The sequence below is a fragment of the Heteronotia binoei genome, chromosome 2 (genome assembly GCF_032191835.1).
Source record: "Heteronotia binoei isolate CCM8104 ecotype False Entrance Well chromosome 2, APGP_CSIRO_Hbin_v1, whole genome shotgun sequence".
NCBI classification, from domain to species: Eukaryota; Metazoa; Chordata; class Lepidosauria; order Squamata; family Gekkonidae; genus Heteronotia; species Heteronotia binoei.
Window position 1 is genome coordinate 122087489 of NC_083224.1, and position 13309 is coordinate 122100797.

General features: G+C 43.2%; 1 protein-coding gene across 8 annotated transcripts in view; it reads right to left on the minus strand.

Annotated features, from left to right (window-relative positions):
- DOCK7 (dedicator of cytokinesis 7) overlaps positions 1 to 7996 on the minus strand; it is a 256466-nt gene extending 248470 nt beyond the window's left edge. For 7 of the 8 annotated variants that reach the window (XM_060231930.1, XM_060231929.1, XM_060231928.1 and 4 more), the window contains exon 1: positions 7514 to 7990. In XM_060231930.1, coding sequence (XP_060087913.1) covers positions 7514 to 7551 — 38 coding nt within the window. In that variant the 5' untranslated portion in view covers positions 7552 to 7990. Of the gene's footprint in view, positions 1 to 7513 lie in introns of all 8 variants that reach the window. The other variant, XM_060231922.1, reaches the window with a different exon arrangement.
- Between the last annotated feature and the right edge of the window lie 5313 nt (positions 7997 to 13309).

Below are 13309 nucleotides of genomic sequence, written 5' to 3' on the forward strand. Positions count from 1 at the left end.
GTCTTCCAGTGGATTTTGTTTTTAATCTAAAAGTCATAGTCCTTCTGAAAAAGAATAAAAGAATCCACTGTGAATATGCTGAACTGGAATTCCACAGTAACTACTGTCCACAGTAACTCCTCATGAATCATGTTGAGGGGGAACAACACAGATGTGCTGGCACCACCACACTTACATGCAATCATCAAATCATGAGCATAGATTCTATACACGTACAAAGTGTTAATGCATAGGCCATGATTAAGAATGCTGTTTTTCAAAGGATGTTCAAGGAATTCTGTGGAAGAATTTAACTGTTTGACCATAGCAGCTGCCCACACAATGAAGAGAGCCCAGGAACACCACTAGCTTGCTTGGGGCCTAAATATTAAAATTCAGTTCTGAAATACTAACATTACAAGACAAATAAAAATACTTCACTTGCTTTCCAAATGTGAGATGACTCTATCTGAAAAGAGTTTGGAAAAACAGCATAGCTGAACTCATTTGTTATGAGGACCATATCTGCCATAAATGAGACCTTGGGGGCTGGGCCCTGTGTGTACCTATTTAAGATTAGGTGAAGGACATAGACAAACATGACTACAAAAAAAACCCCTTAAAATAAAACATGCTTAAAATATTAGGACTTGTTGGTCTTAAAGGTGCTTTTTTGTATTTCTCCCATGAGATCCAAGGAACTGGGCAAAGGAAGCTCTGGCTCTTTCCCTCCCTCTTCAGGAGGCCAGGAGGGGGAGGAGCCTCAACCAATGGAGAAAATAAAGATTTTGCTCTGTAGCTCCTGTGCGATTGAGCAAGCCTTAGAAAGCAAGCTGAGATGGAGAAGGAAGCAAGAGAGAGGGAGAAGGAAGCAAACAAGAGCCAGTTGCTCAGAAGCCTAATAGGAGCCCTCCATAGGCCTGATTCAGCCTCTGGGCTGCATGTTTGACATCCCTGGCTTAAGCAGTCATGTATCAATACATTTATTTTAATAAATTACTCGGCTTTATATGAAAGATGCCAATCAGATACCAGGATTTTCTACTTTTCCTTTGCAGCTTTGTGTAACTGAGCAGCAGAGTATATATTTACAGCCTGCTATCTGGTTACTGAAACTCACTGTGCTTGCACACGAAAGCTTACACCTTGACTAAAATTTTGTTGGTCTTAAAGGTGCCACTAGCATTACAATGATATGCTTCTGGACTCCAAACATCCACTCAGTTCATGCAACACTTATCTAGAGAACAGAATGAACAGAGTATGAAAACCATGCTGAAATGCTTCAGTCTTATACCAATGTATCAAGTAATCACATGTGGAATAATTCTAAAGTTTTTGAGGAAGGACAGGAGAATAGGTGAGCCTCAAATTATACAGAATCTGGCAATGTCTTTTCTAACTCACACATAAATAACAAAATAGAGGTGCTACTCATAAGAAAAACATTTGACCCAGGAACTGGGATGTCTCCTGTTCTGGATAGGTTTGCACTCCCCCTAAAAGTATCATAAAATCATAGAGTTGGAAGGGATCTCTAAGGTCATCTAGTCCAACCCCCTGAACAATGCAGGAACGTCACAAATATCTCTCCCCACACACACACACCCCCCCCATTGACACCTGCTTCAAGCCCAGAAGATAGCAAAACAAACAAACAACCCTCCAAGATCCCCGACAAAACTGGCCAGGAGAAAAAATGCTACCTGACCCCAAAGTAGCAATCAACATTTCCATGGGTGTGTAAGAAAGGGCCTCAAGAACTTAGAACTGATGCAACCTTCCTGCCCGCCTTCTCATGAATCTGCCTAAGTTCACAGAATCAGCATTGCTATCAGGTGGCCATCTGCCCTCTGTTTAAAAACCTCCAAAGAAGGAGAGCCCACTACCTTTTGAGGAAGCTTGTTCCACTGAGAAACCACTCTAACTGCCAGAAGTTCTTCCTAATGTTTAATCAAAAATTCTTATTATTGGTTATTATATCTCAATCGTCTCCTCTCCAGGCTAAACATACCCAGCTCCTTCAGCCTATCCTCATAGTACTTGGACTCCAGACCCCACAACATCTTTGTTGCCCTCCACTGGACACCTTCCAGCCAACATTCCCTCTAAGTTGCAGTCTTGTGAGCAAAAATTCTTCTTTGTGTAGTGACCTACTGGTATTAAAGTTGTGAGCTACTGGCATTAAAGTTGAGAGCTACTGCATAAATTATTGCGCTCTGGTGCCATTTTTCCTGAGCTAAGACAACAATACATGAACTGGAGGCTAAAAATCTGTGAGCTAGCTCATGCTAACTTAGCTTAGAGGAAACACTGCTTCCAGCTTATCTATGTCCTTCTTAAATTGTGGTGCCCAAATTGTGGTGCCCAAAACACACTACTCTAGGTGAGGTCTAACCAAAGCAGAATAAAGCAATACTATCACTTTGTGTGATCTGGACACTATACTTCTGTCGATACAGCCCAAAATCGCATCTGCCTTTTTAGCCACCAAATCGCACTGTTTACTCATGTTCAGTGTAAGGTGCACTAAGACAGTGTCTTCTATTATATTTGCAACCCCTCCCAATTTAGTATCATCTGTAACTTTAATAAGCATTCCTTCTATTCATTCATCCAAATCATTTATAAAGATATTAAACAAAACACATCCCAGGACAGATTCTTGAGGCACTCCACAAGGATGAGGAACAAGCACCTCTGTGGGTGCGATCTGTCAACCAGTTACAGATCCACCTAACAGTAATAGGATCTAAACCTCATCTTACCAATTTGTCAACAATAATATTATGTGGAACCTTATCAAAAGGTTTAATCAAGATAAACTATGTCTACAGCATTCCCTTGATTCAGTAGCTTTGGGTGATATTGTCAACTTGTCCCTTTCAACAGGGACCTTCCCAGAAAAATTGAAGGAGGCAGTGGTTCGTCCGCTTTTGAAAAAACCATCACTAGACCCTGGGGTCTTGGCCAACTATCGCCCAGTTTCGAATTTACCGTTTCTGGGTAAGGTAGTTGAGAAAGCGGTGGCAGAGCAGTTACAGGTTTTCCTGGATGAAACATCCACCTTGGACCCATTCCAGTCCGGCTTTCGCCCGGGCCATAGGACAGAGATTGTCCTAGTCACTCTCACAAATGACTTAAGACGGCATCTGGATCAAGGAGGGTCAGCGCTGCTGCTACTTCTTGATCTGTCAGCGGCATTTGACGCGGTCAATTACGACCTTATGACCCACCGCTTCACCGTCACCGGAGTTCGGGGGGTGGCCTTACAATGGTTTTCCTCCTTTCGACGGGGACAAAGGGTGGTGCTTGCCAAGCAGACTTCCTTGCAGCATCCACTTATATGTGGAATGCCGCAGGGAGCCATTCTCTCGCCAATATTATTTAACATCTATATGCGCCCCCTTGCCCAGATTGCCTGAGGTTTGCCAGTACGCTGATGACATCCAGCTCTATCTGTCGATGGGTGGCCAGCCAGTCACTGCCCCTGACCAGTTGTCCGAGGCATTGGGAGCCATGGCTGGGTAGTTACAACAGAGCCGGCTGAAGCTGAATCCAGCTAAGACGGAGGTCCTGTACCTGAGTCAGAGTGCGGTGGGTATGGGCATCAGCTCCCAGCTTTGGACAGTGCCACATTGGTGCCAGCCCAAAAGGTGAGGAGCTTGGGAGTGACCTTGGATGTCTCCCTTTCCATGGAGGCCCAGATCACAATGGTTGCCAGGTCTGCCTTTTGTTATCTTCAGCAGGTCAGGCAGCTAGCACCATATCTATCCCCCCAGGACCTGGCTACAGTGATCCATGCAATGGTCGCTTCCAGATTAGACTACTGTAACTCGCTCTACGCTGGCTTACCCTTGAGACTGATCCGGAAACTGCAGCGGGTGCAGAATGCGGCGGCTCGCCTGCTGACTACACCACCTTTACGGGTGGGCATTCAGCCGGTGCTCCACAGTCTGAACTGGCTGCCTATCAAGTACCGGATCTGCTTCAAGGTTCTAGTGCTAACGTTTAAAGCCTTACACAGCCTGGGACCAACGTACCTATGGAACCATATAAGCCCAGGTCGTTACGTTCGGCCTCCCAGCATCTGTTGGCCATCCCTGGCCCAAGGGATGCCCGCCTCGCCTCAACTAGGGCCAGGGCTTTTTCACTTCTGGCCCCAACCTGGTGGAATCAGTTCCCTATTGAGATCCAGGGCCTACCTGGCTTATTAGCCTTCCGTAGGGCCTGTAAAACGGAGCTGTTCCACCAGGCTTTTAGCTGAGGCTGTAGATGTCTATTCTTGATTTGGTTGGCCTCCCGGCCAGCACTGTCATCTGTGCTAGGAATTGGAATAAAAACTGCCAACCCTATGAGATAGCATGTGAGATGGCTAGGCTGGACAATATGTGATGTCATGGTAATCTGAGTGCTGTTGAGTTGTCTGTTTAAAAATGTTTTTATTGTATTTTATTGTTTTATTATATGTTGTACTCCACCCTGGGGCCTACGGGGAATGGGCGGAATAGAAATTTATTAAAATAAAATAAATAGGTTTGTAGCTTAAGGGTGCTGCTGGGCCCAGACCTCCTGCTGGAAAAACAGGTGGCAACACTGACCAAGGATTCCTTTCATCATTTCAGTTGGTGAGCCAGCTGCAGCCCTTCCTGGGCAGAAAAGATCTTGTCACCATGATGTGTGGCCTGATAACATCCAAATTAGATTGCTGCAATGTTCTCTACATAAGATTGCCTTTGAAGACTGTCCAGAGGCTATAATCAGTACAGAATGTAGACTGGAGTAGGTCTTACAGACCATATCAGTCCAATTTGTTTGGGTTCAAGGCGTTAGTACAACATTTAAAGCTGTATACAGCTTATGGCCAGCATACCTTAAGGATAGGGAGGAAGGTGGGGAAAGAACCTAGACTATTTGATTCATTGCCACCCTTTAGACATCAGAATGTTTAAATATTTTTTCTCCTCTCTGTCTGTATTTGAATGCTCTCCCAGTCAGAGATAGACCAGGCTAGTAGAAGTATAGTTAGAAAAGTTTCGGGGGGGGGGGGGCAACATTCAGGTGGGACCTGGAGATACCCTGAAGTTTAGATATTGTCTCCAGACTGGAATTTTTCTACTTTTATCCATCACACCCCCACCCCCTTTCAGAGGTGGCCAAAACCTTAAATATCCATGACATATTGGCACATATACATATCAGAGTTTATTGGCACATATACATACCACAGAATGCAGGTTTCCATATAAACCTACCCAACCACTTTGGACATTTTCAGTGGCCCTGCTTCAGGTACCCCTGCCGAGGCCAGATGGTTGGCTACTCAAAAAAGAGTTCTCAATCATAGCACTGAAATTTTGGAACTCCCTCCCCAGGGAAATTCATCTGCCTTCCTCTGTCCTTGCTTTCCACCAGCAGGTGAAGATTTATTTGTTTTGTTTGGCATACACCCAATAACTCTTATTGGCCCTCCTCCCTGTTCATTTATATGTTTTAAATAATGTATATATATTTGTAGTTTAAACACTGCTTTTAATGTTCTGATGCTTGCCTCCTTGGGGACCCTGTACTGGAAAGGCAGTACAGAAATGAAATTGTACTGTCCTGCACAATTTTTTTCATCATGATGAGACTTTGTTTTCCCCTTGGATTAACTCTGTAATTTATGAAACTGATCTTAAATACAATCTGGATACCACACAGAACTATTACTCATACAGTGTGGTGAAAGGTTGACATGTGGGACTAAGATCTGGGAGACCCGGGTGCTAATCTCCACTCTGCCAGAAAATCTAGGGCCAGTCACACACACTCGGCGTAACATACCTCACAGATTTGTTGTGAGCATAAAATTAAGGAGAGAATAACATATGTTGCTGGATCCCCACTGTGGAGAAAGGTGTGATATAAATAAAGTAAATGAATTAATATATGTAGTGAAAAATACACTGAAACTCCAAACATCTCTCAAACAAGTAAGAACAGCTAGTAAAGTGGAAAGCATAGCTGCCAATTGCCAAATTATTACATTTTCATGTCATGTGTGAAAACAGTGAACACAAATTTTGGACAATATGCTAAAAAAAGATTTTTAAAAATCAAGATTGCTGAGGAAAAATGTGCACACTACACTACTGCTGAACAAATGTTTCAAGAAATATCTTTAATTTTTCAAAGAATGAGAGTACTTCCTTCTCAAATCACCAACATTAAAGAAAAGAAAGAGTATACATAATAGAGATGCCAGACCTCATGCTAGTAGTCTGGACTCTTCCTCCAACTCAAGTACTAACACAAGGCATTCATCTCAACTGTTGCAAAGCAAGAATTTAGACCGAGTGACAACAGAACTGTTCTGTGCCTATGGAACAGCCTGACTGATAGAATGAGAATATAAACAGCACAGAATTTCAGAACGGTCTGGTAACCTCCCTGAACATCACGCTGTGTTCTGCCCATTCCATGGGATGAAAAGAATCTCATGCTGCACAAAAGCCAGAGGATAATTATACCTTCTACACATAAACAAGAATGGAACTCAGATTCATCTTAAAGAACTGTGCATTCAATCTTCCATCCCAAAGACCAAGGCATAAAATACATCCCATACAAAGTATTAGAATCTCATACACCCAAAGCATCACAGCTATGGAGGGATGGGGAGTGGGACACAGCACAATCAGCCTCCCAAAAAGAGTATCACCAATGCATGGACTGTTCAGCTTAAAATTACACTTACAAACAAATCATAGATGTGGGGCAGAAGATTAAAAACACAGTGCAAACATCAATCCACTCATCCAGAGAACAATGCATCACAAAGAGGGCCTGCATATTAAGACCTGTACATGGGTCTTCAAATAATAAGCTTTTTAAAAGCTCAACGCAGGCCGATCTTGAGCCCATAAGCAGGTATGTTATGCAGACCATGCATTCAAAATGATCTGATGCACATGCGGGCAGCCTCACAAAATTCAAGGCACTCAGCCCTGGCACCGCACCCTTCCAATCTAGAGTCCAATGCATCACAAAGACCCGACACAGTGGAACTACACTCCCACACATTCTGCCAGATATAGAAGCAAGCCCACAATGCACCCCGCCCCCTAGTTGAAGAACAGGCGATTCTATGGATACTGAAAGTGGCGATTGCAGATCGGGGTCATGCAGAACACAATGCCTCATATGCAAACAAATGCACAGTGCTCCCCTCCCACGAAGCCAGCGGAACAGTGAAATATGCGCGCAGAGGTTATGAATATGTCTAGATCAGGGCCATGCGACAACCCCGAAATATACAATTCCCGTACGCATATACGATTGCATATTCCTATAGGAGAGCACTCCTTCCCCCACCAGGGCTCCAGCACAATCCCACATCCCTGTGGGGGAGGGGGGGCATCGTTCAGCCCCTGCTAGGCCCCTAGCGTGACTCGCCCTGACTAGCCCAAAGTTCCAACTCTTCCGCCTACCAGTCCCCAGAGGTTACAGTGTTGCCAGCACCTCCTCCCCGCTCAGCACCGACCCCCTTTACCTGCTGATCTTCTGGGCGAAGGCGCGGCGCTCGGCCATGGCTGCCCAGAATCTACAAGCAAAAAACGCTTTTCTCGCCGCCGCCGGAGACAGTCAAAGGAATCAGGAATGGGTGCCGTAATGCTCATGAGAGGCACGCCTCCGAAAGTCTTTGCGCTTACCCACCCGCCACGATGTCGTTCTCTTTCCAACCTAAGGGAAGACGTGAGTCTCTCCTAGCAAATATATGGCCCAGGCAAAAACTACAGCGCGGGGCGGGGAACTATCTGAAGAGTTATTGTCCCGTTTGGGGGCTCCAAATTTCTCTATGATGGGGGGAAGGGGGGAGAGGTTGGGATGAGGTTTATCCTGGCTCAGACCGGTGGCCACCGGGAAGGTGCGAATAATTGTGTGGACGAAAGGACACGCCTCTCAGCGCTCTTAGAAGATCCAACCGAAGAGAGACCGCAAGCAGTGATTCCGTTGAAAAATATAGGGAGTGTCTGCCTTGAGTTCATGGGAGACGGTCTTTTTTTTTTTTTTTGCACGCTCCTCCTACGGAGGAAGACGGAAGCAAGAATTCCAGCTAGCTTTGTCTGACGTGAAGGCCAAGATTTTTTTAAATAGTTTTTCCCTTCCCAGTAATTGATCCCCCCCCCTTTTTTTTCCTTCTTCCCAGTAATTGAAATAAAAAGACTCGACTCCTGTCCTAATTTAGTTTGGCTTGGTTTCATTTCTAAACTTTCTTTGTTTGGTGGGTTGAAGTCGGGAGTGGGGGAGTTTCTAAACTTGTTTTGGCCAAATTTTAACATGATCTTCATTCCAGAGAAGGTTTTGTGTCGTAAGGTCAAGAACCACGACACATACTCCACACACAGAGAGACACGAACACCTACATCGTCTCCCATTGCTTATGTTATTTGCTGGGGGTCATGACAAACTCATTTCTGTTTGATTCTTGATGTACGCTTTAATCCCTTTCAAATCAGACCTCTGTTCCTGTTACTCCCAAAGTCAGTCTTATGGCAAAAGAAGAAAGAAAAAAAGAAAGGAAGAAAGAAAGAAAGAAAGAACTATTGTCAGTCCATGTTCCTATTTACTATTGCTATGTAATTTACTTAAACACTATATTTCTATAGTGCTTTATTTTGTTGATGTTTGACCAAGTATGAAACAGGTTTGGATGCCCTTTTTTGTATCTATAAACATTTGCACATTAATTCAAAACGTTAATGTCCAGCTCACATAAAAATCTTGTTTGGAAATAGCGCTTAGCCTAGTGATACTCGGGTTCAGCAGCCACTTGTGGCTCCTCTAAGCACTGTTCTCCAATGTGGCATCCCATCTGCCCCAAGATTCAGGAAAGTAGACAAGGCCCTTGCCCAGTGGAACTCATGACAAAGTTCTCACTTGGAAACAACTGCCACTGGAGGAATGCATAAGATGTAAACCTACCAGAGCTATGAGCCTCATGCTAGGAATAAAAGCAAATGTGACTATTTGGATTGATGGAAATTGCAAAGGTGACTCTTGGCGAGTCACAGAGTGAGGCCTACTGGCTTAGCTTATCCTCCTTACTTTGTCATATCCTATCTGCCTACTTAGTGTCACTCCTGCTCTGATTTGTCTTTGTGTTAAAAGTTCTGCTATATTTCACAAGGTCATAAATATTTGAAATATAAAAGTCCCTAAACTATAGAGATTCTTTCATTTCATTTTTTGTTGTTTTCCATGACTTGTCTACAGAACGTTTTGCTGTGCTTTTCCAGCTGGCTAATAGGAGCTCTCAAAGGCCACATGATTTATTATTAGAACTCAGCATTGAGAAGAGTACCATTAAACGTGCAAAGTGCCTATCCCTCATCACTGAATAACCACAAGCAGTTCCTACACATTTAGGATTTGGTAGATCAGTGTGCATTCTCACAATATATGATTTCCAGGTCCAATATGGAAATTAAGCCTTTCATTTCTGGTCTTCTTTCTGACTTTAAAACTTTCTCGTTTCTGACTTTGTTCTTCAGTCTGTGTCCCTGGCTTCTAGAGTGAAGACACATTTCAAATGCTGTAGAATGGCTAGAGTTTCTAAAAATACATTGCTGCATTCTGATATATTTTTGTTTATGGCTGATAAACAGAGGGGAAGGGAGTCAAGCCAAAGACCACATTGTGAATGCCTGTCTTCCCTTAAGATCTAGGTATGCTAACTGCTTGTTCCGTGAACTGACAACTACAGAATAACCTGCCAGACCTGATTCAATTCTGATCTTGGATTCATACTTAGCTCAAACTGTACTCCGTCTACCAACCAAGTTCAGAATTGTTCATAATATTATGTGACACTGAAACATCGCTTTCCCTTTTGGTTTCAAATCCCCAGATACGGAAAATCAAGTGTGTTTATCAGTTTTAAATGCAGCATGTCTCAATAAAGCTTGAAGTTAATGAGTAACACTCATGAACGGGTAATCTGCTCTGTACGCCCCTGATAAATATATTGGGAAATGCAGGATGGTCTATAGTACACAGAAGATTCACTGTAAAGCTTGTTTTTTTCTTAAACTATATTGTCTTATATTTAATAAAACAGTTACATTTAGCAAATAGAATAATATGAAGTACAGACAGGGATAGATGGTCTCATAATTCTTATGCATATGATTTATGTAGAGAAGACCCTAAACCTTTAAAATATAGAATAAACAAAAGCTATTTACTGTCCAATTTATACACTGCCTTTCCTTTATATCTAGTGAAAAACAGAAAAAAACCCTTTCACCTCAGAATTTTTTTTAAAAAGTAAGAAGGCAGGAAGAGCAAAAGAAAATCTTTCTGCCTGATTACATTTTCCAGCAGCTAAATAACAAGCAACTACATCAGTATAAGTGAGCTTAAATCGTAACAGACAAGTGAGATTAGTAGAAATGTATACATGACTTTGTAAAGAAGACCAACAGATATCACAGACTGGCTCAGGTTTTTTTTTCCAGTGCATAGAGAAATGAACTGAATAATGAAGGAGAAATGGAATAACTGTATAAAAGGCTGTCCCCCCTCCCTCTCCTATGCTCCAAATAACACTATCCACTAAAATTCATGGGAACAACAAATCTTGTCTCTCTAGTCCTGACAGTATGACAGCAGGGCCAGTGAGTGGGAGTTGGTGAACTAGGTGATTGCCTAGGGCGCCAACTCCCAGCAGTGGCCGGTGCCCCCTCCCCATTCACACTGTCCCTGAGCCTCCCACTCATTTTTTCTCAGCTCTGAGGGATCAGAGGAGCTCCCCCGATCCCTCAGAGCTGAGAAAGGGCAGCGTTTCCCTTCCCCAGTGTCCCCGCTTGGCCTTCCCGCACCACAGGAGAGTTGAGGGGCGGGAGCATTTGCACTGAGGGCTGCTCAAGAGACAATCATGCAGAGATAGCTAAAGCTAGCAGAGCTGTCTCTGTCCCATTGCCTGGCCTGAAGCCAGACTGAAAAGAGTACAGAACAGATGAGATATCCAAGAAGACCAGGAGTTGGGATGCTACTTTTCTCTCAGTCACTTTACCCAGAAAGGGCAGATTAGAGACCAGGCGATAAGTGGTCACATCATTTTTCTGAAAGGATTATTTAAAAGCTGTGTACAGCTGAGGGAAGGTGCCCTGAGTTAGTGACTTATTATAGATATTAACTAAAGATTTGCTGATGTGATTCCTTGAATGATTTTAACAGCCAGGGTGGGCAAGAATCCAAGGTACAAGGCATGCCCTTCACAAATACCAGGATGTTTTCAATATTGATTGGACAAACAGAGACAAAACGGTTCATAAACAGACCAGGTGGTGTATTAGGATTTTCTTCTTCTGTACCTATATTACAGGGGACATCCAGTGATATATTGCTCTTGTGCTAATTTTGAGACCTTTGTCTAAAAAGGGGAGTGTCGGCTTGGACCATCACCAACTACCCACCCAATGACCCATCCCTGACCACGACAAGTAGCAACGTAAAACTCCAGGTTTTTTAATTTTTGTTTTGCTATTTCACTGCATCAGTAAATCATTGTTATGATTATTTTTATATAAAAATAAATTACTTATTGCCATTCCGGTCAGTGGTGGCAATGTGATGTGTGGAGCTGGAACACGGAGGACAGCAATGTGAGGTGCGGTGCCAGTTGCTGGGGCTCCCTCAACAGGATCCCACCATCGCCACTATAATATAGTGGGTTCAATGCATAGAGGAGATGCGTTTGCAGTGATCATAGCTCTTTGAGTTACAGCATAATAACTAGTAGCTAAAGAAGACTGCCTAACTGGGCCAATGGGGCCAACTATATACAGTCCTGGGTTCCCGCGCTAGAACACCATTGGATCATTTGAACCAGCAGGGGTTCAAATTTTTTGGGCTAGGACAGCAAGGGTTTGGATCCTACTGCCCATTGTTCTAGAGTCCCCAGGCTCAGTCCTCAAGGCTCCAATGAGCCTGGTGGGAACACTAGTGAGGAACCTACATGAGTTCACTTAAACAACAGAATCCATCCTCCAGCTGCCGTTTTCTCAAAGGAAACTAATCTCTGTCATCTGGAGATCAGAAGTAATCCCTGGATATCTCCAGCTGTCACCTGGTGGTAAGGTTGGCAGCCCCTAAGTCCCAGGAGGCAAGTCCCAAGTTTCAGGGACTCCTCTCTGCCATAGACCAGCTGACCAGAAGGGAAAACCCCTCCCCTCAACATGATGTCACCCGGAAGTCATCACACCTGGTATGTTGCATGGGGGACACTCTGTTTCATGAACAAACTCTATAGTTTGAGACCAATTTAACCATACAGTTTGCCCAAAAACCAGACCATCCCCAGCAGGATGACATCACTTCTGGCTGATGACATCGCATTAGGGACATCACTTCTATAAACTCAGTGTTGTTATTACATATTGCAGATTGCCTTGACGAAGCCTGTTGGTGAAATGCATAGGGAATTTTTGGAGATTTGAGTAATATATATTTCTATATTTACCTGACTTTGCACCATCAGCCTTGGCCTTTTTTTTAATTTCCTATGACTGGTGTGGCTTTTTATTTTCTTGTTAAAGACTTAATAAAAGCATGAGAGTTCCATGTTCTCATTTCTAAAATATTGTTCTTGAGTGCCTGTAATGCATTCCACTTTTTTTTTTTTTCAGAATTATCATCTGTTTAATGCCCATTCCAGCCTGTTCCGGAGGCATTTTTGGCCTAGAAAGGCTAAATAAAAGTGTGAGAGCTCCAGGTTTTCATTTCTAAAATATCGTTCTTGAGTGTCTGTAATGCATCCCACTGGTTTTTTTTTTTTTTTTGCAGTAGTGTTGTTTGTTATACTACACCAGATTGGTATGGTGGTTAAGTGCAAGACTCTTTCTTATCTGGGAAGACCATGTTTGATTCCCCACTCCTCCACATGCAACTGCTGGAGTGATATTGGGTCAGTCATAATTCTCTCAGAGCTGTTCTACTCAAGAGCAGTTCTTGGAGAGCTCTCTCTGCCCCACCTACCTGACAGGGTGTCTGTTGTGGGGAGGGAAAGGACATTGTAAGCCACTCTGAGACTTCTCCTTTTTAAAATTTTGACTAAGTGCTATAATGAGTCAGCATTATAAAATACATGAAACTATCAAAATTCTGCAATATAATACAAAAGTAATATTTCACGTGGCATTTTGCAATATTAGCAATGGAGGTCAGCAAAAATTGTCTGGTTTTGAGTATTCATTTGTTGGTAACATTGAATGAACTTAGTTAGTATGTATAGATATAATACTATGTATATATATTACTAAAACCCCATGGACAGTAACAAAAG